The sequence below is a fragment of the Rattus norvegicus genome, chromosome 2, assembly GCF_036323735.1.
Source record: "Rattus norvegicus strain BN/NHsdMcwi chromosome 2, GRCr8, whole genome shotgun sequence".
NCBI lineage: Eukaryota > Metazoa > Chordata > Mammalia > Rodentia > Muridae > Rattus > Rattus norvegicus.
The window spans coordinates 197573244-197593666 of record NC_086020.1 but is presented as its reverse complement, the minus strand read 5'-3'; the positions used below and the strand labels follow the sequence as shown (position 1 = coordinate 197593666).

Here is a 20423-nt window from a genome sequence, read left to right as displayed (position 1 = left end):
TTTGTTAACTGAAAAAAGAAAAATGAGCATTAAATAAGAATTTTAAAAGACCAGAAATGAAGCAAACTTCCCTCAGAATAGGTTTATTGACCACAACAAAGTTCTATATACAAAGTGACCTAGACCATGACAAATGCTAAATCCCAGGATATAGGAGTTTGAAGCAGGAAGACCATAAATTTGAAGTCAGCCTGGGCTACACAGTTCTAGGCCATGAGGGATATGATCCTGGACTACAGTGGCTGTCACCAAAGAGCAGAGTGACAAAAGCCCAGACAAGGCCACCACACTCCTAACTGACGTCTTGGTAACTGACTGTCATATTAATAAGAAGTCCACATTGGACATTAAGTGAATGGCCCGATTTCTGGAACTTTAATAGTTTTACAAGTTAACTGAGACAGGCATGACTGAATCCCGGTGGGAGACCACTGGAGAGCTGGCATCAGATGTCAAGAGGCCATTTTGTGCACAGCCACTGTGATGCCATCGTGTTTCTGGATCATAACATTCCTGAAAAGCCAAATAGAAAATATTCAGCACACTCTTAATACATGTATCTTGAATATAAGATTAAATATATTTAATATATTTAGTTTAAGATCTAAAACAACAGCAATTTATATCTACATACAAAAGCAAATATGAACAGTCCCTGTTGAGAAGTGGCAGTCAGACTCCTCCTGCCATAACCTCTGCCTGCTTTCCCATCCATAAGGGAACTACATTCTCAAACCATGAGGCACATCTTCCTATAAGATAAATAAAATAAACAAGTAGATACCACAGACGGGCATGAAACATCTGAGAATCACGGGTAAATATAACATAAAAAGGAAATCAATCCTTTACACATTTGAAGTTTTTTAAAAACAAAGTAATCCTTAACCCTACTATCAACATGATTCTGATTTTTTCTGGAGGTTTTTTGTGGAATCCTTGGAGTTAGACTCCGGGGCCTTGAATATGCTATCACTAGCCGGGCTTCCTTCCTGGTCCTAATTTTTAGATTAAAAAATTTAAAAAAAAAGTTATGTGTGTGTCTGTATGTGCCTGAGAAGTTGTTATGTGTGTGTGTGTCTGTCTGTGCCTGAGGAGGCCAGAAAGTGGTGTTAGATCTCTGGAGTTGGAGTTACAAGTGGTTGTGAGCTTTCAAATGTGGGTGCTGGGCACTGATTCAGGTCCTCTGGAAGGGCAGTATATGCTTTCAACCATTGAGCTACCTCCCCAGCTCCTAATTTTTATTGTATGTTTTTCGGTGTCTGTATGTGTGCTGCTTGCATGACAACTTCAGGTGTTTGTTCTCCTTTAACCATGTGGGTTCCAGGCATGGAATTCCAGTCATCACACTTGGCAAGGACGTGTATTTGCTTAGCCATCTTGCTGGCTCCTGGTTCTAATTTTAATCTGCATATACATTATATATACATTAATATTAATACCCAATTCTTTCCCACCCACCCCTCCCCCTGACTGATCATAGTATGCATTTTTAAAGGTTCATACATTCTATGTCTGTGCAAGTGTGCACATACAAGTGTGTGCATGCACACACAACTATGTACATGCATGGAGGTCAGAAGAAGCTGCTAGGTGTCCTCTATCACTCTGCATCTATTCCTGGAGCTGTGATACTTCTGTGTGCTCTTATCCCTGAGCCAGAGACGCCTTTTCTCTGCTAGACTGGAAGACAGCAAGCCCCAGCAACCCTTGTGTCTGCCTCTCTGGCTTGGAGCTTGGTCACAGGCGTCTGTTGTGTGGCTGGGGTGTAGAATGTGAGCTGCTATCTTCAGGACTGTGGCTCACACACTCATCTTAAGCACTGGCATCTCTCCAGCCCCACAGTTTTGTTTTCTTGTATCACTTAGCATTTGAATAAAGACCTTTATCTAGGAATATCTTTAAAACAGTACTTTAGGGAATTCTATGCAACTAATCAGTTTTTGTGTTTTTACTGTTTTGCTCTGGGGGGGCAAACTGACTGCTCATGACTGTTCTTCTCATTTGAATGAAGGTCTGTCTGTCATGGGGCTTGGATGTCCATCGGCTCTGTGGAACACTGACTAAAGAACCACGGTTGAATGCGCAGGAAGCCCAGTCAGGTTGTCAGAACAAAAAGAAGGGGTGTGCTGACACGTACTCACCCGTTATCTGACTCTAAACACACTACAGGGATGTCGGTGGGGTCAGAGGTCAGCTTAGCTGCCTGCTGGGCGAGAACAGATATCACTCCAGCATGCTCATCCGACAGGGTACCACGGCCTAGGAAATAGTGAAAAGTGTCTAAAATTAACATGAACTTACAGGTTAGTACCTTCTCCTGAATTATTTGTTAAAAAGCTCACAGCCTTTTGCTTTATGTTAAGTTCTAACATGGAATGATATCCCACCTGGTCCTCAGCTGACTCCATCAGTGAGAACGTCTGGCAGTTAGTTGTTCTTAAATCAGCAAAGTCGTAAATGACACGCAGTTTCCAGAGTCATTCCCATCACTATACTGTCTCTAAACACCTTCTCAAGCATACAAGGAAGCTGTAATTCAAGTCAGCTGATGGGCCTAACTTCATTTTATAGGAACCTTGCCGAAACCAAGAAATTCAAAGGCGAGAGTGACAAAAAGCGTTCGATATGGATAAGGGGCTTGTTGACACTAATTAATTCCTTATGGGAAATGAAATCTGAGTTTCTTTTCCTATGCTCAACCTCAAATAACAAGCCATTACTCAGAAGTCCAGCTGTAAGATCACCTTGCCAGCATATGTGAAGACCTGTGAGCAACGATTTCTGCTAGCATAAGCTGGGCTCCTTTCAAACGTCCCCCGATTCTTTACTGTTACTGCTTTAGCTTGTATTGCTAATTAGATCAGGTTCTAAGTAGAAAAGGTAACCACCAAGCCGATCATAGATTCCTGAAATAAAGGCACCAGGTGCTTGCTTACACCTGAACCTAAGGAGGCAGACAGTATAGCACCCTGGCAGAAATTCTGCACTATCACCACTCACCACACAAAAATCCACAGGCCCAGGTGCAGCCTGCAAGGCTCCTGGAAATAGCAACTTCACTTCACACCGTCAAGGTTTTACTTACTCAGTTTTTTTTCACATGCGCATTAAAGATGTTTCATTAGTGGCTTGGCAAATGCTTCAAAATTTTTACCTTAGTTCCAAATGGCTGCTTTTTGTATAAGACATAACTGTATTACTTCTGTCAGTTATCATACCAGCAAAAGATCAGAGCTCTGAAAATCTGCATCAGTCATAAGAATTCCTGGGTTTATGAGTTTCTGACATTAATTAACTTTAGCTATTTACCTTTCTGGACTTAGTTCCTTATTTGTAATTGGTACAATTTATTGAACATCACATCTTGGTTCTGTACCGAGTGTTTCAAGCTTTGGAGCCAGCTTTAAAAACATCCTATCTCAACCATTCATTAGTTCTATGACCCAGGGTGAGGTACTTAAGCTCCAAGTTTAATTTCTTTACCATAAAGGACTCTGGGAGTGTGTGGGGGGGGATATTTAAGTTTTAGAATGCAAAACACTAAGAATGGTGCCTGGCTGGGTGTGGTGGTGCACACCTTTGTTCCCAGCATTCAAGGGATAGAGGCAGGCAGATCTCTGAGTTACAGGCCAGCCTAGTCTACAAAGTGAGTTCCAGGACAGTCAGGGTCATGTAGAGTTAAGTTTAAAAAAAAAAAAAAAAGAGGAGGAGGAGGAATAATAATAATAATAATAATAATAATAATAATAATAATAATAATAATAAGGGTGTCTGGTAATTAAGAGCCCAACACATGTAACTCTTCAAAGATACACACACAATTATATGTATACATACACACACATATATATATGAAATCAACCCAGTGAAGAAACTGAAGCCCCAAGAGGCTCCCTCTGTTCTGAACTCACATTGCTAGCAGACAGCATAGGAGAATGGGGTTGAAGTCAAATGTGTCTAACTATGAAATCCCTATTTTTTTTACTGACAATAACTTACTGCACAGTCCCTGCACAGAGACTGCATTCAGCAATGATTTTCCTTATCTAAAGCCCTCTTCCAGACCACTTAAAATTTATTCAAAACCATTTTAGTAGAACCAACGGTAGAACTGGGAGGAATATTTCTGCCTTTAAAAAACAACTGAAAGGCTTCAATTATCTACTCTTAATTAGAGATAATCTCTGTACCCCAACAGTAACAGGAATAAAACTACAAAATAGTAGCAAAGTAAGTTAAGACTCCCAGTGAACTCCAAAGGGAGGCTAGTAGCAGACACTTACAGCCCAGATTAAGTCCTTGTGAATCTGTGCATAGGACTCCAACAATGGATGGATTCTTCATTCTAATTTTGGGAGCGCAAGAAAAATGAACCAGATGATATTAAGAAAATACTTCAAATTATTGTAGCACAAACAGGTTTTCTATGCACCGAGTATTAACCACTTCAAATCAGTCCTTAAAAAAACTTCTTCCCCTTCCAAAAGAAAAACTGTGAGTAGTTTAAATAAAGAAAGGATTTTTTTTTTCACAACAGACTGAGCCAGGTACCTCTGCTTCACAAAGCCACAAACAATGCAGTTATCTATAGGGTTCTGTCCTTGGTATAAAAGCATGCTCTAGGACAGCAACTCATTAAGAAAACTGTTACGAATCTAAGTAACAGAAATTGCTCCTGGAAGGGATTAAGAAGCTGAAGGGAGCGCGTCTTCTTGTAAGACCTCCCAATTTTAAATTTTAGAGATAGCCGAAAAACTTAACGGATGTATTTACTTCACAAGCGCTGAGTAACTGATGGGTTACAAACACAGGACGATGTGCGTGTGCTTTTGCACCGCGGGGGCTCAGTTTAGCACACCTGGGACACCCTTCCCCAAACTTAATCCGTTTCCCAAACTTCTGAAGAGCTACTCGACTGTAAGGACAACTTCAACACGACAGCTGATTGGGCCTCTCTCGCTTGGGCCCGCAAGACTCTAGCTCTACAAAGAAGCTCACAGAGCCTAGCAAAACTTTAATATCCAGTCACGAGCGGCCCAGTTGTTTGCAGAAGTCACCTGCTCGCCGCCCAGCGCCCCGAAGGCATCCGGAAACACTCGCGGTCCATGCGGCTTGTCCCACTCCAGCCCCCTGTCCCGAGCCCAGGACGTGCTGCACGCACTACTCACGTGTCCTCCAAATGCTGCTCCAAAGTCGCCTCCATCCCGTACACTGTCCGCCCCAGCCCAAGACCCCTCGGCAAAACACTTCCTCCTTCACAGCAAGCCTCGGTCACGTGACTTGACCGAGGCGGGCGCGCGGACGGCGTCTCCAGAGGGAACAAATTCATCGTGGCGCCGCGTTCGCACTCTTTACGAAAAGACATAGCTACCACTACAGAACCGGCATTAGCTGGCATTTGATTCGGTGTAATGGGCCTTCAGATTATTCTCCATCCGCAAGGAGGTCTGAGGTCGGGCCCCAGGGCCTTTTCCTGGCCTAGCATTTGGTCTTAGTGATTTTTAACCTTTGGATTTTGGTTCAAACAATGTCCAGTCCTAACCAGAGGTAGATCTTGTTTAAGTTTTAAAGTAACCAGGCAGATCCGGCAGGGTCTCATCTAGGCAATAGGGCAATCGCCAAGAAGACAGTCTTCGGTTTCTGACTCCAGGACAAGAGACTGGGGTGTATACTTTACATATCATAGCATACCTGGACTTCAGGTTCTCACAACATCCCTCAATCCCTAGCTGGCATGCCATATTCCCAGCCCTGAATTTTGCAACCCAGGGTCTGGGCTGCCCTTCCCCCAGAGATTCCTCTTTACATAATCTAGACATTTTGGTCTCTCCCTCTCTTCTCTCTCTGCATGCATGCCCCCTTCTCTCTTTCTCCCTCCCTCCCCCACCCCCTCTTTCCCCATGGAGACTTCCCTGGCCTTGGTCCTTGGGGATGTGAATCGCCCACGGAGAGCAACTTCCCAATAAACCTACCTTTAACATAATCTAGTCTGGTTTAAATTGACTCATTTCACCAGTATCGGAGAAATAACCGATCACACAGGACCGATGGAGAGGGGTGCACACAAGGGACTAAAGGAAGAGATGGCACAGGTTGAAACCCCAAACTAAATGGTGGGAAAGTGTCAGAATCTTAACAACAATGGTGCACAGGCTGGCCTCGAATCCTCCCACCTCCGTCCTCTGATTTACTGCCATGTGCCAAATTTAATTTGCATTGATACTTCTGATAGCTAGGTGGTTGGAAGTTTTAGGAAAAGAAATTAGGTTTAGGTGATGGTGAAGACCATGTATTATTACTTTGAAATAACTGAGTTTTAAATTTTATATTTCCTTTTTTTGTTTTAGACACAGTATGTCATATAACTCCTCGTTGCCTCAAATTTGCAGAGTCTTTGCAGCTGGCCTTGAACTACTGATCTCTCTGCCTTTACTTCCCAAATGCTGGGTTCACTGGTAACCAGTATAAACACTTTAGAATAAACTATTTTTTTTCTTTTTTTCTTTTCTCCTTTTTTTGGGGGGGACCGAACCCAGGGCCTTGTGCTTGCTAGGCAAGCGCTCTACCACTGAGCTAAATCCCCAACCAACACTTTAGAATAAACTAACCACCCGCCGCAGTCCTACTGTGCAGACTGATAAGGGTGTTTTGGAGACTATCTTTTCCATATGGCTATATGCAAATGTATTATTTGTAATGTTTTTTAATGCAAAAGCAACGTACATATTATATATACAATTCTGAATTCTGTAGCAGGGTTCTTCACAGAATTTATTATAAGTATCTTTTCATGGCAGTAAGTTTTTATTTGCTTTGTTTGTAATAGCTGCAAAACACCCCAAATGCCTAAAGTGAATTTTCTGTTTATTAGTGACCAGTTAAGTTGCTCTTGTGTCCCCTCCCCACCCTCTGCCCTGGTGGTACCATTGTTGTGCTGGTTGGATATTCTTATAGCCCGATACTGTGCTTTTTTTTTTTTTTATGGTGTGTGTGTGTGTGTGTGTGTGTGTGTGTGTGTGTGTGTGTGTGTTATTTACACTGTGAAGGTTTTCACTGCGAAGGTTTTATGAAAACCATGGTGTATCCATGGCTCATCTCTACCCCTTCCTGTGCAGCATGCCTTGCACTAAGCTTCCTCTAGCAATCTGACCTCTGACATTTACTCAGTCTGTTTTCTGATCTGGTACCCATAAGAGAAGAGGCCAAGACCCGGTCACCTGATCGCTGTTTGTTTACCATACTGTTAAAATGAAACTTGCAGAATTATTATTTTTAACTTTACAGCTCAGGCTTATCTCTAATGTGTGATTCTCCTGCCACAGCCTTCTAATGCTATAATTGCAGCTATGAGCCACATACTTGGCTATGCTTCCAGAATTGTGTGTTTGAATGTATGTTCATGTGTGTCTTGATACATGTGTATGCTTGGGTTCACTGTGTTTGTAGATTTTCATGCATGTATGTGCATGTGCTCTCTGAGGTCAGAGGTCAGCCTTGTCTTGATCCTCAGGTGCCATTAACCTTGTTTGTTTGAGACAAGATCTATCTATAGTCTGGGGCTTTGATTAGGTTTGCTTGACTGGCTAGCTTCAGGAATCTTCATGTCCTCACCCATCTCACCCATCTCAGCTTCTTCAGTGTTGGGGATTATCTGTGTGCCACCTTGTCCAGGCACTTACCCATGGGATCTGGAAACCAGGCCCAGGTCTCCACATTTGCAAGGTAAGAATGCTGTCTGAGACATCTCCCCAGCTCCTGGTTCTAGTATTCTAACTTTCTTAGGATTCCAATTTATGTGGTGTAATCCAGGCTTTGGGGGGTGCGTGCTTTGGAGAAATTACCTGAGTTATCAGGTAACACGATGTGGGATGTCCAGGTTTTAGAATAGCACTTCAGAGATACCCTTGAAAGATAGTGTTAGACTTGCATAGCGTAGAGCATGCTGGTAATCCCAGCACTTGGGAGGCTGGCGTAACCACCCCCCCACCCCCACCCCCCACCCCCCACCCCCCACCCCCCCACCCCCCACCCCCCACCCCCCCACCCCCCGCCCCTTTCTCTTCAGAGAAAGCCTGCTCCTTGCAAACACTTTGCGGAAGGAAACAGTATCAGCTCTGCCTCCTTGGGGTCCCGAGTGGTTAAAATGTTACTGAATTGAGACTGCTCGGTTTGACCTTTCTGTTTTGTTCTGTTAAGCTCTAAGCAGAAACTGAGGAGTTTACTCATGCTAGGTAAATACTCTACTACTAAGCTCTACCCTCAGCCCAGTTCTGGCTTTTTTTTTTTCCTTAATTTATTTTTATTGGATTTTTAAAAATTTACATTCAAAATGTTATCTCCTTTCCGGTTCCCGTAATAATCCTCCCATCCCATCTCCCCTTCCCCCCTGCTTCTATGAAGGTGCTCCCCCACTCACCCATCCTCCTCTTCCTGCCTCCCTGCCCTGACACTCCCCTACACTGGGGCTTAAAGCCTTGGTAGGGCCAAGGGCTTCTCCTCACATTGATCCTCTGCTACATATGCAGCTGGAGCCATAGATCTGTCCATGTGAACTCTTTAAATGGTGGTTTAGTCCCTGGGAGCTCTGGTTGGTTGGTATTGTTGTTCTTATGGGGTTGCAAACCCCTTCAGCTCCTTCAATCCTTTCTCTAACTCCTCCATTGGGGAATCCATTCTTCTTTCAATGGTTGGTTGAGAGCATCCGCCTCTGTATTTGTCATGTTCTGGCAGAGCCTCAGGAGACAGCTATATCAGGCTCCTGTCAGCATGCACTTCTTGGCATCAGCAATATTTTCTGGGTTTGGTGGCTGTATATGGGCTGGATCTCCAGGTGTGACAGTCTCTGGATAGCCTTTCCTTCAGTCTCTGCTCCAAACTTTGTCTCCATGTTACCTCCTGTGAATGTTCCTGAAAGAATAAAAAATGCAGCTAAGAAGTCAGAAGTTTAAAAAAGCCCTAAATACCTCAAATTCCAGACCCTGCCCTCTACCTGTACTAGCTGACCATAAAGTTAGATTAAAATCTTAGAGAATAATCTTGAGAAGCAGGAAACTTCTCCCATGAACTGATGGACCATAAAGTAAACAATCTTGAGAAACAGGGAGCTCCTCCTTGTGATTTTTTCACTGGTATTCTCGACATTTTGCCTTAGTTACTGGGGGTCGAACTCCACTGCCCCTGCGTGGGATACGAGTCTCGACCCCAGTGCACTGATTCCTATCAATAAACCTCATGTTTATTACAGCAAGATGGTCTCACGTGAGTTATTGGGGGTCGCATCATCCGAGACTTGAGTGAGGGTCTCCCCGCTCTGGGGTCTTTCATTCCCTCTTCTAAGAAGGACTGAAGCATCCCCACTTTGGCATCCTTCTTCTTGAGCTTCATGTGGTCTGTTGATGGTATCTTGGGTAATTCGAGCTTTAGGACTAATATCCACTTATCAGTGAGTGCATACCATGTGTGATTTTATTGGGGGGGGGTGTTGTTTATTTGTTTTTGTGACTGGGTTACCTCACTCAGGATGATATTTTCTAGTTTTACCCATTTGCCTATGAATTTCATGAAGTCATTGTTTTTAATAGCTGAGTAATACTCCATTGTGTAAATGTACTGAAAGGAAAATTATACAGATTTAAGGTTTAAAAATATGAAGTTAAAAGAATAAGTTTCAAAATTCAGACTCAGGGCTAAACACTGTGAAAAGCAAGTCCAGGCAGCCCCGCCCGCCGCTAGAACTACCAGACCATAAAAGGAAAGGAATGCAGAACAGACCAGGAGTACCTGATCTGACTCACAGGCCACCTGGCAGGAAGAGATAAGCCCCCAGTCCCCGACATTCAGGACGCCCCGAACCTGCCAATGTGTGTAGCTATACCTTATTACCTCATCATGTGAAATAGCCAATCATATGTGAACATGTCTATGTGCCTCATTTGAATCCACCAATCCCCATAACTATGCATCTGCTTCTGTATGCCCACTTCTGCTTCCCCGAAACCTATAAAAGCCTCATGCTGGAGCTGCTGGGCGCACAAATCCTCCAAAGAGACTGTGTGCCCGCAGGTACCTGTGTTTTCCAATAAACTCTCTTGCATCCGAGTGGTCATTGGGCGCTTGGGTCTCCTCCTGAGGGAAAGGTCCTCTCCAGAGGTCTTTCAGTACCACATTTTCTGTATCCATTCCTCTGTTGAAGGGCATCTGGGTTCTTTCCAGCTTCTGGCTATTATAAATAAGGCTGCTAAGAACATAGCGGAGCATGTGTCCTTGTTATATGTTGGAGCATCTTTTGGGTATATGCCTAGGAGTGGTATAGCTGGGTCCTCAGGTAGTACTCTGGCCAATTTTCTGAGGAACCTCCAGACTGATTTTCAGAGGGGGAGTACCCAGTTCTGGCTTTCTAAATCACATTACTGTCTACACAGATACAATGTGAGCTATCTTCGTAATTTTAAACAGCCGGGGAGCCACATATGAAAACAGAAGAAATTAATTTTAACACAACTTTGTGTATCTAAGAAGTCATTTCAACATATAATTAATTAAAAAAATATTATTTTCTCCTGTCTTAAGTCTTTTAAATATGAAGTATATTTTGCACTTTGACACATTGCAGTTCACACTGACCACACTTCAAGTATTCAGTCCCTTGAGTGAACACTGGCTCCAGTATTGTCGAATATGTCTTCAGGGTATCGCAAATGATTTCGAAGCCAGAAAAATGATTAAAGGATTTTGGGAAAGCCTACGCATTAAGCTGCTTCTTAAAGTCTAAGGTAGGCCTTTCAGGGGAAGAGAAGAAATCAGGAAGAGGGAGGGATTTGGCATTTCAGAAGTGACAGGCACAGGCAGTTGTCTCTGTCTTGCTTCTTTTGTCCTGCACAGCAGGGTGGAGGGGAAGTAAAGCTGTGGAAGCAGCCTGTGCTGGGAACATGGGAGGTGCTTACAGGGGAGCTGTGACTGCGTTGCTTTCCGTTTTCGTTAGCATTCTTGGTACTTGATGGCTCTTTATCCTCAGCTTTGAATGCTGAAAGCCGGTTCTGAAGTGGTGGCTGGAAATTCCAAGCACCTACCACGGAGGAGCTTCGGCCTCGATAGGTTGGAGTTTTCCGAATGTTTACTTAGCAGAAATGGGTACAATGCCTTCTCCATCTCGGGAGTGAGGCCACGGAGGAACAGAAGCTGTCAATATTAGCATTTTGTCTAAGCTCCGCCCCACAGTTACCTGGCAACAGCCAGGTGTGCCTGACTCAACTGTAAAGGGGCTACTTGCCCCCTCCTCTCGCTCTCCTGCCTTCTTGTTATCGCTCTGCCCTCTTGCCCCTTCTTCCTCTTTCCCCATTCCCTCTCCACATGTTCATGGCTCCCCTCTCTCCACATGCTCATGGCTGACCTCTACTCTTCTACTTTGTCTCTCTGCTTCTCTCTGTTTCTACTACCCCCTCAACTCCCCTCCACATACTATACTGTCGTCTTGTGACTGATCCTTCACGGGGAAGGGATGGCTCAGCATGGACCGGAGGAGGCACCCCCTTCTCCCACACCTGACCACACATCCACCAAACATATTCCTTCTCTATTTTTTTTTTTTTAATAAAACGCAACAGGCTTCCTGGGACACTTTTCATTGTTAACATCTTTGTATGCAGGGCATCAGGGTTCTTTGTGGTATTGTAACAATACTTTGCTTTGGTGAACTTCCCAACTTCTATACCCCATTTCTTTGCTCCTACTCTCTGTACCCTTCTACCCTCAATATTCCAATGTCTACTCTTAAGTCGCATATTCTATACCGCACCCCCCTGCCCTTCCTTTAAATCTATCCCCCCACCCCCATGATCTCCTTTCTAGAGGAGAATTTAGATGGCGTCTTTTGCAGAGTGAGATTGATATAAAGACTATCAAGTCTTTAATTTCAGTTTCTTTTGTTTCTCCCTTTCCTGCAAACAAGCTCTGAGAAATGAGAGTCACCAGTAGGCACAACAGAGAATGCCAAAGTCCACATGCTCCCCCTGGGAGTGGTACAGGATCAGAAACCCAATCTTACTATCTTGGTGCTGTTTCTTCTGCCTTGACTCCTGCATAGCCTTCCTGAGGGACTCAGTTAGGTACAGTATTGGTGGGCCATGGTTCACCACCATAATCCCAGCACTCGGGATTTCTGTGGATCTGAGCCTACCTCAACTACCTAGTAAGTTTGAAGAGCTACACAGAAAATTTAATAAAAAAATAAAAGACAGAGAGACAGAGAGATCTTTAATGATGGGTCCAGCTAGGTACAGAGAGATGTGTTATCCCGGGCCCAACCTCATTTGAGACTTGTGGACAACTCAAGTCCTTGTCACAAGCCTTCAGTGCAGTGGACCCTAATGAGCCACTAGGGGGCATCAAGGCCACAGAAAACTGCATAATGGAGAGAGAGAGAGAGAGAGAGAGAGAGAGAGAGAGAGAGAGAGAGAGAATGCATGTGTAGGAGGTAGGGGCTAGAAGGAGGATGTATAAGCCGGCTGAGTTGTTAGAGAGTGGTAAGGAAAGGGTCAAATATCAAATGTGGATGGCCTTGGAGTCAGGCATACATTGAAGTCTGGCCAGGGCACTGGCCACCCATGGGATCTCTCTCTGGGGAGCCTTTGATATGGGGGTGCTGGTTCATCAAGGTGTAGGGAGGATTACATGGGTTACTTATGTAAGAGAGGTTGGCGCATTACAAGAGCCAATTTGAATAAGAAAATCTGTTTGTCTCCTCAGGGTGATGACACACACGAGAAAATAACAGTGCCAAGAGATCGCTGTAGACATCGAAGCTGAATCTACATAGCTTCATTATAACGCTGTGCCAGGTGGGATGCTTACATTGATTGTATTGTTAGATTTTTCTATCTAAAGCTATATGTTTTATGTAAAATTATAAAGTATAATGAGCAAAAACAAACAAACAAACAAACAAAAAAAACTCATTGGACTTTGGCCAACCTATTTAACTTGGGCTTTGAATCTTCTTTGAAAATTTTTATTGACATATGTGCCATGTGCTTATGTGTGCGTGTGTGTGTGTGTGTGTGTGTGTGTGTGTGTGTGTGTGTGTTATCATGCTCAGGAACCTTCTCTACCTACTTTGAGACAGCATCTTTCATTGTCGTGTAATTAACCAACTAGGCTGGACTACCTGGCCAGCAAGTCCGAGGAATCCTCCTGTCTCTGTCACTCATTGCAAGCATGTATCACCACACCCAGCATTTTTACACATGTCTGGGGTTGAATTCAGGTCTTCATGCTTTCAAGGCTTCACCAATGAGCCATTCCCTCATCTCTTTAAACCTATTTTATATCCGAGCCTCAGCTACAGAAGGAACTCAATGAATATGTATTGAGCAAATGGGTGGCGGAATAGGGTGATGGCCACTCTTATCCAAGCTTCTCCAGCCATGGAGTAGGCAGGGGCATAGGGTGTGCAGCTGTCAGTAAGTAAAGGATAAAGTTAGCCACTGTGTCCTAAAGCTGAGCTGAGTCCTGATTCTAGAAGACACAGTGAAATATATTTTAGATGAGTCAAGGTGGGCTAAAAACATTTTGGAACAGGAAGCAATTTTCCCTTTGCTTTATTAATTTTGCTCCCAAGGATAAATGAGCTACAGCCTTCTATATCCAAGCCTTCATTAGATGCCCAGTTAATGCAACCATGACAAATGGGAATGAAGCCCTTATGAATAAAAAGATGATCAACATCAGCCTAAAAAAATTACAGACCAGAGAAAAGACAGCTTAGAGGAGCTGATAAAATACATGGCCTTAATTAGACTGTCTGCATCACACATCAAATCAGACTTAATGTTAAGATTTATTGGCTTAGAATTGGGTAAGTGAAATGAGTTCTTGAAAATAAATGGAAAGGAAGTTACCTGCATTAAATATATTTTCAGGGCTGGCCTGGGCAGTGAGACTTTTAGCTAAAGCAGGCTTATGTTGCATTGGCTACGTGTCACTCTACCCAATGACATTGACTCTGGTGAGCCCAAGGTGGGTTCCGGAGACCCTGTCTGTGGGGTAACAATTGGCTACCACTGCCATCCAGCCTTACTTTTGCCCTGCCAGAGTCCTTGTTGGCAGGGAAATATCTTCACGTCTTTATTTCACTGCCTACCCACACACCCCCGGTAAAGAACTACTGATTCTTACCTCAGAGGAAAGGGTGGTGTAGAGCAGTGGTTCTCAACCTGTGGGTCATAACCCCTTTGGCAAACTTCTATCTCCAAAAATATTTACATTGCAATTTATAACAACAGCAAAATTATAGTCGCAATGAAACTAAGTTTAATACACAGGAACTGTATTAAAGGGCTGCAGCATTAGGAAGGTTGAGACCCACTGCTCTAGAGACAGATGGCCTGCTCAGTTCTACCCACTCCAACACGGAGCAGAGTACGTTTTCTTCCGACTTCCAGTCTACGCTGCAACCCACATTTTGTGTCAAGGGGTTTTACGTGCATCGCAGCATCTAGTTACCCTCTTGTGAGACCTTGGGCAAGTCCTGCAAAACTTGCTACCTATCTCTTGATATTCTAGAATTCCAGGAGAGAGTACACACAGAAGCACAGTTTCAAGGGCTTTACAAATTCAGAGTAGATGAAAGCTGTTTTTGTTGTTGGGATCTTAAGGAATCTAGCAGAGGCAAACTGAATCAGGCTTGGTTGTAAGCAGTTAAGAGCTGGCTGTGGCTTACAGAATCGGATCTCTGCAATGACCTTGTCGGCCTAGGCAATGTTGGAAGCACTAAAGAGCTCAGCCTGAATGCCTACTCACAAAACTCCAAACTACATGTGAAGGGCATACCTTCGCCACAGGTGTGGCATTGCTCACATCTACCCTCAGCACTGGAAGCCCCTCTGCAGCCAGGACATAACCCACTCTATGCTACAGCCCTTGCCAGCAAAGCAGAAAGCTCCCAGAGCCTCTGGGCTGAGGTCCGGTGTAGGTAAACGAGGTGGTGAAGGAGACATTCTTCTTTCTGCAAGTGTTTCTAAGAGGTCCTGGACACAGATTGTCAGGTCATTTACACGATTCCGGTCAGCAAATGTGGTTGTTTCGATGACAATGGCCTCTGTAGACTCATATTGTTATGGTCACCAGAAACCATTATTAGGGAACCTTGTTGGGTGTAGTGTGTCATGGGACGGGGTGGGGGTTCAGAGGTTTCAGAAGCTCATGCCAGGCTCAGTGGATCAGGATGTTAAGCTCACCCACTGCTCCAGCACCATGCCCCTGCTTTCTGCTGTGATGATCATGAATTAACCCTCTAACACTGGAATTGAACTCCCAGTTAAACGCTTTCCTTCATATGAGTTGCTTTGCTCATGGTGTCTCTTCCTAGCAATAGAACGGTGACTAAGAAAGAAAACTTTAAGGGTCACCTCAAAGGGATGTTTGCATTGATAAGGGGAGAACTCAGGTTGGATGTCCGTTGTCTGTCCACTACTTAGGGAGCAACTTTATTGGGCAGCATTGCATAGCAGGCAAAGGAGAGAGAGTACTCCTATCTCTGTTGGGGAAAGCCAGTTGTACAGGAAGTTCAATAGAGCTGGTCATTTTGAGTGGTGTGTCCAGCCACAAGAGCCAGCTTCATGCTGTGGCCTTGCTGCAGACTTAATTACTTTATGGATCTTTTGCTCCTAGTTTGCCAAGTACCGTGCTGGGTTATAGGAAAGCAAGTGAGATTTTCTTCCTCAAGGAGCTTGTGTTCTACATAGTAAATATGTTAGAGATGTGGCTGGGAGATGGCTCAGTCACAAAAGTGCCTAACAGGAGGACCTGAGTTCAGCTTTCAGAACCTACATAAAGCCAGGAGTGGTGGTGCACACTTGTAATTACAATGCTAGGGAGGCAGAGACAAGCAGGCCTCTAGGACTCAATGCTCAGCCAACTTAGACTGCTTGTTGAGCTCCAGATCTTGTGTCAGAAAAATGTACAGCTCCTGAGGGACCACACTAAGGTAGTGGATGACCTTTATGTGTGCGCACACACAAACACATATATACATGTGCGCACACGCAAGCTAGAGAATGAAAACAAATCCTCCATTGAGCGTTGAGTAAGCAACCCTTGCAGAAGTGATATGAAGAACAGGCTCTGTGTCTGTTCCAAAGCCTGGTCCCTTTCTGCTGTTTGCAGGCACCAGATTCTAAGGTGTGCTGCTCAAGACCTCTGTTTTTCAAGGACAGGGCTGCCTCTGGGAGGGATTCAGAAGGGATAAGAAGGAGGAATCACAAAGAAGAGATATCTTGGCCAAAGATCTCTTCTGGACTGAAGTGTCTATTCCCTGTGACAGTTAATCTTCACTGTCAACTTGACAGGATTTAAAGTCAACCTAGGAGATGACCATGGAGGAGTAGACTTAACTGAGACAGGAGGGGCCCACCTTGAATGTGGCCATCACCATTTCATAAGCTAAGGTCTCAGACTGAAGGAAACGGGGGAAGGGCTGAGCAGCAGTGCTCTTCTCCCCACATCTGGACTGAAGATGTGGTGTGAGCCGCTGTTTCATGTTCCTGCTGTTGAGCCTTCTCTATGGCGGACTGTACCTTCAAACCGTGAGCCAAAATTAGCTCTGTCTTGCTTCCTTAACCTACCTTTCCCTGAGATTTTGTCCTGACAAGGAAATATAGATAACTGTATGCTCCTAACACACACAAGGTACCTTGCATTCTCTAAGCTTTTAGGAACCAGGAGAAACAGGGCAGCCACCACAAGGGTCAACAGCAGAGAAGACCACAAATATTCTGTCTGTTTTATTTTATTTTTGAGGTAGCCCTGGCTCACCTGGTTGAACTCCGACTTTTAACAATCTTCCTACTTCTGCCTCCCAAGTGTTGAGATTAGAGATGGGTGCCACCATGCCCAGTAAGGCAGACACTCTTTCTAAAATGTTTAATGGCTACAGATTTTCCACACTTAGGTCTCCATCTTAGTATCTGTGAACTTGGTGTCCACTCTTGTATTTAGAGAGGAAAGTCGATTTTTTCAAAGCAGACCTGTTCATATCTCTCATCTCATTTTAAGCCTACAGTCATTCCCTGAGATCCACCTTTGAATTGTGGATAAATTAACTGAGGTATGGAAAGGTTATCAGGCAAGGGCATAGAACGTGAATGTGCCCCTGGCCTTGGGACTCAGAGGCTGGGACTGTCTACTGTTCAGGATGTTGATCTGAGGTGAGTCAGCCTCTCCTTGACTGCATCTACTCAGCCAGCTTAAATATCACAGGCCAGTGAGTCAGTCCCATAAAGCGATCAAGACCTGTCTTCTCATTTCCCATCCCAGGAATCCGAGGATTTGAGCAGGTGCCTTCAGACACCACACAGTAAATCAACTGCCACATTAATTCTAGGCCATTGGCATTTTACCTGAGGAGAAAGTCAGAAGCAAGGAGACTAATGTCTCATTGGTATTTCAGTTGCCGGAGGAGAAGGGAGACGAGGATAATCCCATCTGTCAAGGTGGAGAGGGCTGATCTGGAACTGTGGATCACTTTAAAGAGAGTTTTTCATTCCCTGGACAAGAGAATATGCAATAAATAAATCATTTCAAGGTTGTGCTTTTCTTGGTTTGTATACTCACAGTGTAAGCACAAAACAAAATCATTCACTGTTGTGTCCTGCAGCAAGTATTCTGTTCAGCACATGCCCTCCAACAGCACACTGCAACCTCTTTTCTGAGTTGGGTCAGAGATATACAGCAAGTTCTCTGGCCCTTTCTCCACTTGTCTCAAGATGGGCACTATTCTATTTTTCTTTCTTCCTTTCCTTCTATTCCTCTTTTCCTCTCATCCTCCTTCTTTCTTCCAGCCCCCCCTCGTGTGTGTGTGTGTGTGTGTGTGTGTGTGTGTGTGTGTGTGGTCTCAGCTTTCTGAGCTCTAGGATTATAGGCAGGAGCTATCACATTTTTTTTAATGTATGTACACATGCAGATAGAAGAAAAACAACTCTGTGACACTAAAGAAATAGCTGGCACTTGTGAAGTGGTGATTATTGTCAAGCACTGCACACGCGCACACACACACACACACGCATGCACGCACACGCATGCACACGCCTTTGCATATGTGTAGAGGTTAAAGATCAGTTTCCTCTCCTTTGTGTGGGCTCAGGGACTGAACACAGGTTGTCAGTCTTGGTGGCAAAGGCCTTTACCCACTGATCCATCTTGCCAGCACTGATGAGGGCTCTTCTTAAGTTGTGTCTGTGTCACCGTCCAGTGACACAGGTCCTTCGAGGCTTGTGATACCTCTCGATCCTCAGGATCATAGCTAAAGTGCGTGACTGGTGAATGATTCGTGTTGACTCATTTTTGTTGTCCTAAGTCACTTTTAATTTTGTCATAATATGACCCCTTATGGGCCCCATTCATAGTGTCCTTTGTATATTTAGGGACATGATGAACAAAATAAAGTGGGATTAAACCAAGCAAGAGGGAAAGTGATGTGCTCAAAAGGGAGGTGAATGCCAGGTGCATGGAGCCCAACAGGCAGAGCAAGAGAGACGCCCTCTTACTACAGACTGTATAGATGAAGTAAATAAGGGAAAGTATGATGCGGTGCATATGTAAGCTAATCGACACGCTCATCTATCCCCTTCATCAAGTAGAATCTACTGTACAAACTGTAGGTATTTTTATGCTTAGCAACACAGCGGCCTGTTTTCACCAGCATCACCACAAACATGCATGCTGTATTCAAATGCGAAGGTGACGATGATGTCACTAGGAAACTTTCAGCTCTGGTATAATCTTGTGGGACTACCAACATCATATACTTCCCACCTGTCTCACCAGCACCACAACAGGCCTGTGAACATGTTCTGTGTTCTTAGATGTTAAGATGGCTATGATGTAGCAGGTAACCAGAAGCCCATCATTATTGTGGGGCTACTTTATAGTCTACCTGTTGCTGTGTCACACATCGGGGTTTGTTTCAGAAGCTTCGTGTATTGTGTTATTGTGTTAATTGCACCATTTTAAGACCCAAGAAACAGATTTTAAGAGGTTGCCTTGCCCAAGGTTCATCATATAGTAAAGAGTAAAACCAGACAAAGATGGTCGACCGTGAGCCTGCCACTCCCCACACACAAGTCGTGAAAACAACGCATCTCCCAAAGTGGAGAACCTTGTGTCCTCTTCCCACTCCACTCATTTGTCCTTGGCTGTCTTTAGCCAGCTTCACTCAGCTCAAGGAGGAGATGCCCTTTCTTAGATGTCACGTCCCTTAGCAGGGACCCTGCACAGCAGAAGCTCCAGCAGGGGTAAAGCCACAGGCCAAGGATTTCAGCAGCTTTTCGGGTTCATCGAGGTGAGCTTCTTCCTGGTGCCTATGTAATGGATTCCTAAGGGAAGAATAGAGACCAGGAGCAGTGGGCAGCTGAGCCTCCAGCACGACTAGCCACAGAAGACAATGCCTCTGAGAACTTGAGGAGATGCTGTGGCCATGGGATAAAAAGCTTAGGTGACTGCAACATTGTGAATTTAAAAATAAAACAAACAAGTAATATGAATACCTGAGATTTTCATACCAACTATGGGGAGGGATTCCCTCCAGAGGAAAGGGCCCGGCTGGGGCCAAAGCCAAGGTCACTCCTGCACTACAGGCCTCATCCTGGTTTCCTAATTATTACCACCTTGGACCAGACAGAGATGGCGGCTCTGTCTCATGCTTGTTTGCTGCTTATCCCGAGATTGATGTTGGTAACATTTAGAGTCTGTCAGGAAATATTTCATGGATGCTCTCTGTGGTGGGTAGAAACAGCCAGGAAATGTGGTTCCCCAGCTAAAGCCGAATGGGAGTTGGAGGGAGTTGTGATGGAAAGGGCTGGGCTCTTTTAAGCCTGTGGGTTAGGGGAAGTGTGGCAGCCAGGAGAGGAGCAGCCAGCCCAGTACTTACCTCTGTTGGCCGTTGGCTTCCACTGGGCACGACAAGGAAAAAATAGGATGGAAACAGTTTTCTGCCATCCCTAGCATCTGAAATATATGCCCATAACCCCATTTCTCCCTACTCACAAGGCTGATCTCAAAGGGAAAGCTTTGCAAATTGCCAGTAAGAAGTGAGCTTTGCCATGACTCCCACAGCACTGTGCCAGAATTTAAAGATACAATTCTCCTACAGATATGAACAGGATATGTGACAAGGGCTTAGCAAGGGCTTAGGGACTGATGAAGGCATGAGTAAGAGAGCAAAGCCTGTTCAAGGTGCATTTGCAAATTGTTAGAAACTAATTTCCAGTTTAAAACCAAAACCGGTTGCCCTTGCACATGCAGTTGATTATCTTGACAAGGGCAGCACGATGATTCAGCAGGAAAGATGGTCTTTTCACCACAGTGTTGGGAAATTGGATATCCACATGCAAAGAATCAAGTCAGACCTGTTTACTGTATATTAAACT

At 44.4% G+C, this 20423-nt stretch overlaps 1 protein-coding gene and 1 long non-coding RNA gene across 2 annotated transcripts; both read right to left on the bottom strand.

The window, feature by feature from the left end:
* Positions 1 to 68: 68 nt before the first annotated feature.
* On the bottom strand, positions 69 to 5425 carry Lamtor5 (late endosomal/lysosomal adaptor, MAPK and MTOR activator 5). Its single transcript, NM_001106462.1, has 4 exons — positions 5172 to 5425; positions 4287 to 4348; positions 2145 to 2262; positions 69 to 513 (listed from the first exon to the last, which is right to left on the bottom strand). Exons 1-4 carry the CDS (start codon positions 5399 to 5401, stop codon positions 453 to 455), a joined length of 471 nt encoding a protein of 156 aa, NP_001099932.1. The 5' UTR covers positions 5402 to 5425; the 3' UTR covers positions 69 to 452.
* Positions 5426 to 8278: 2853 nt separating this feature from the next.
* On the bottom strand, positions 8279 to 20118 carry LOC134485948 (uncharacterized). The gene is made up of 3 exons (XR_010064384.1): positions 19925 to 20118; positions 17397 to 17543; positions 8279 to 8910 (listed from the first exon to the last, which is right to left on the bottom strand). It is a non-coding gene; the product is annotated as an uncharacterized LOC134485948 (long non-coding RNA).
* Between the last annotated feature and the right edge of the window lie 305 nt (positions 20119 to 20423).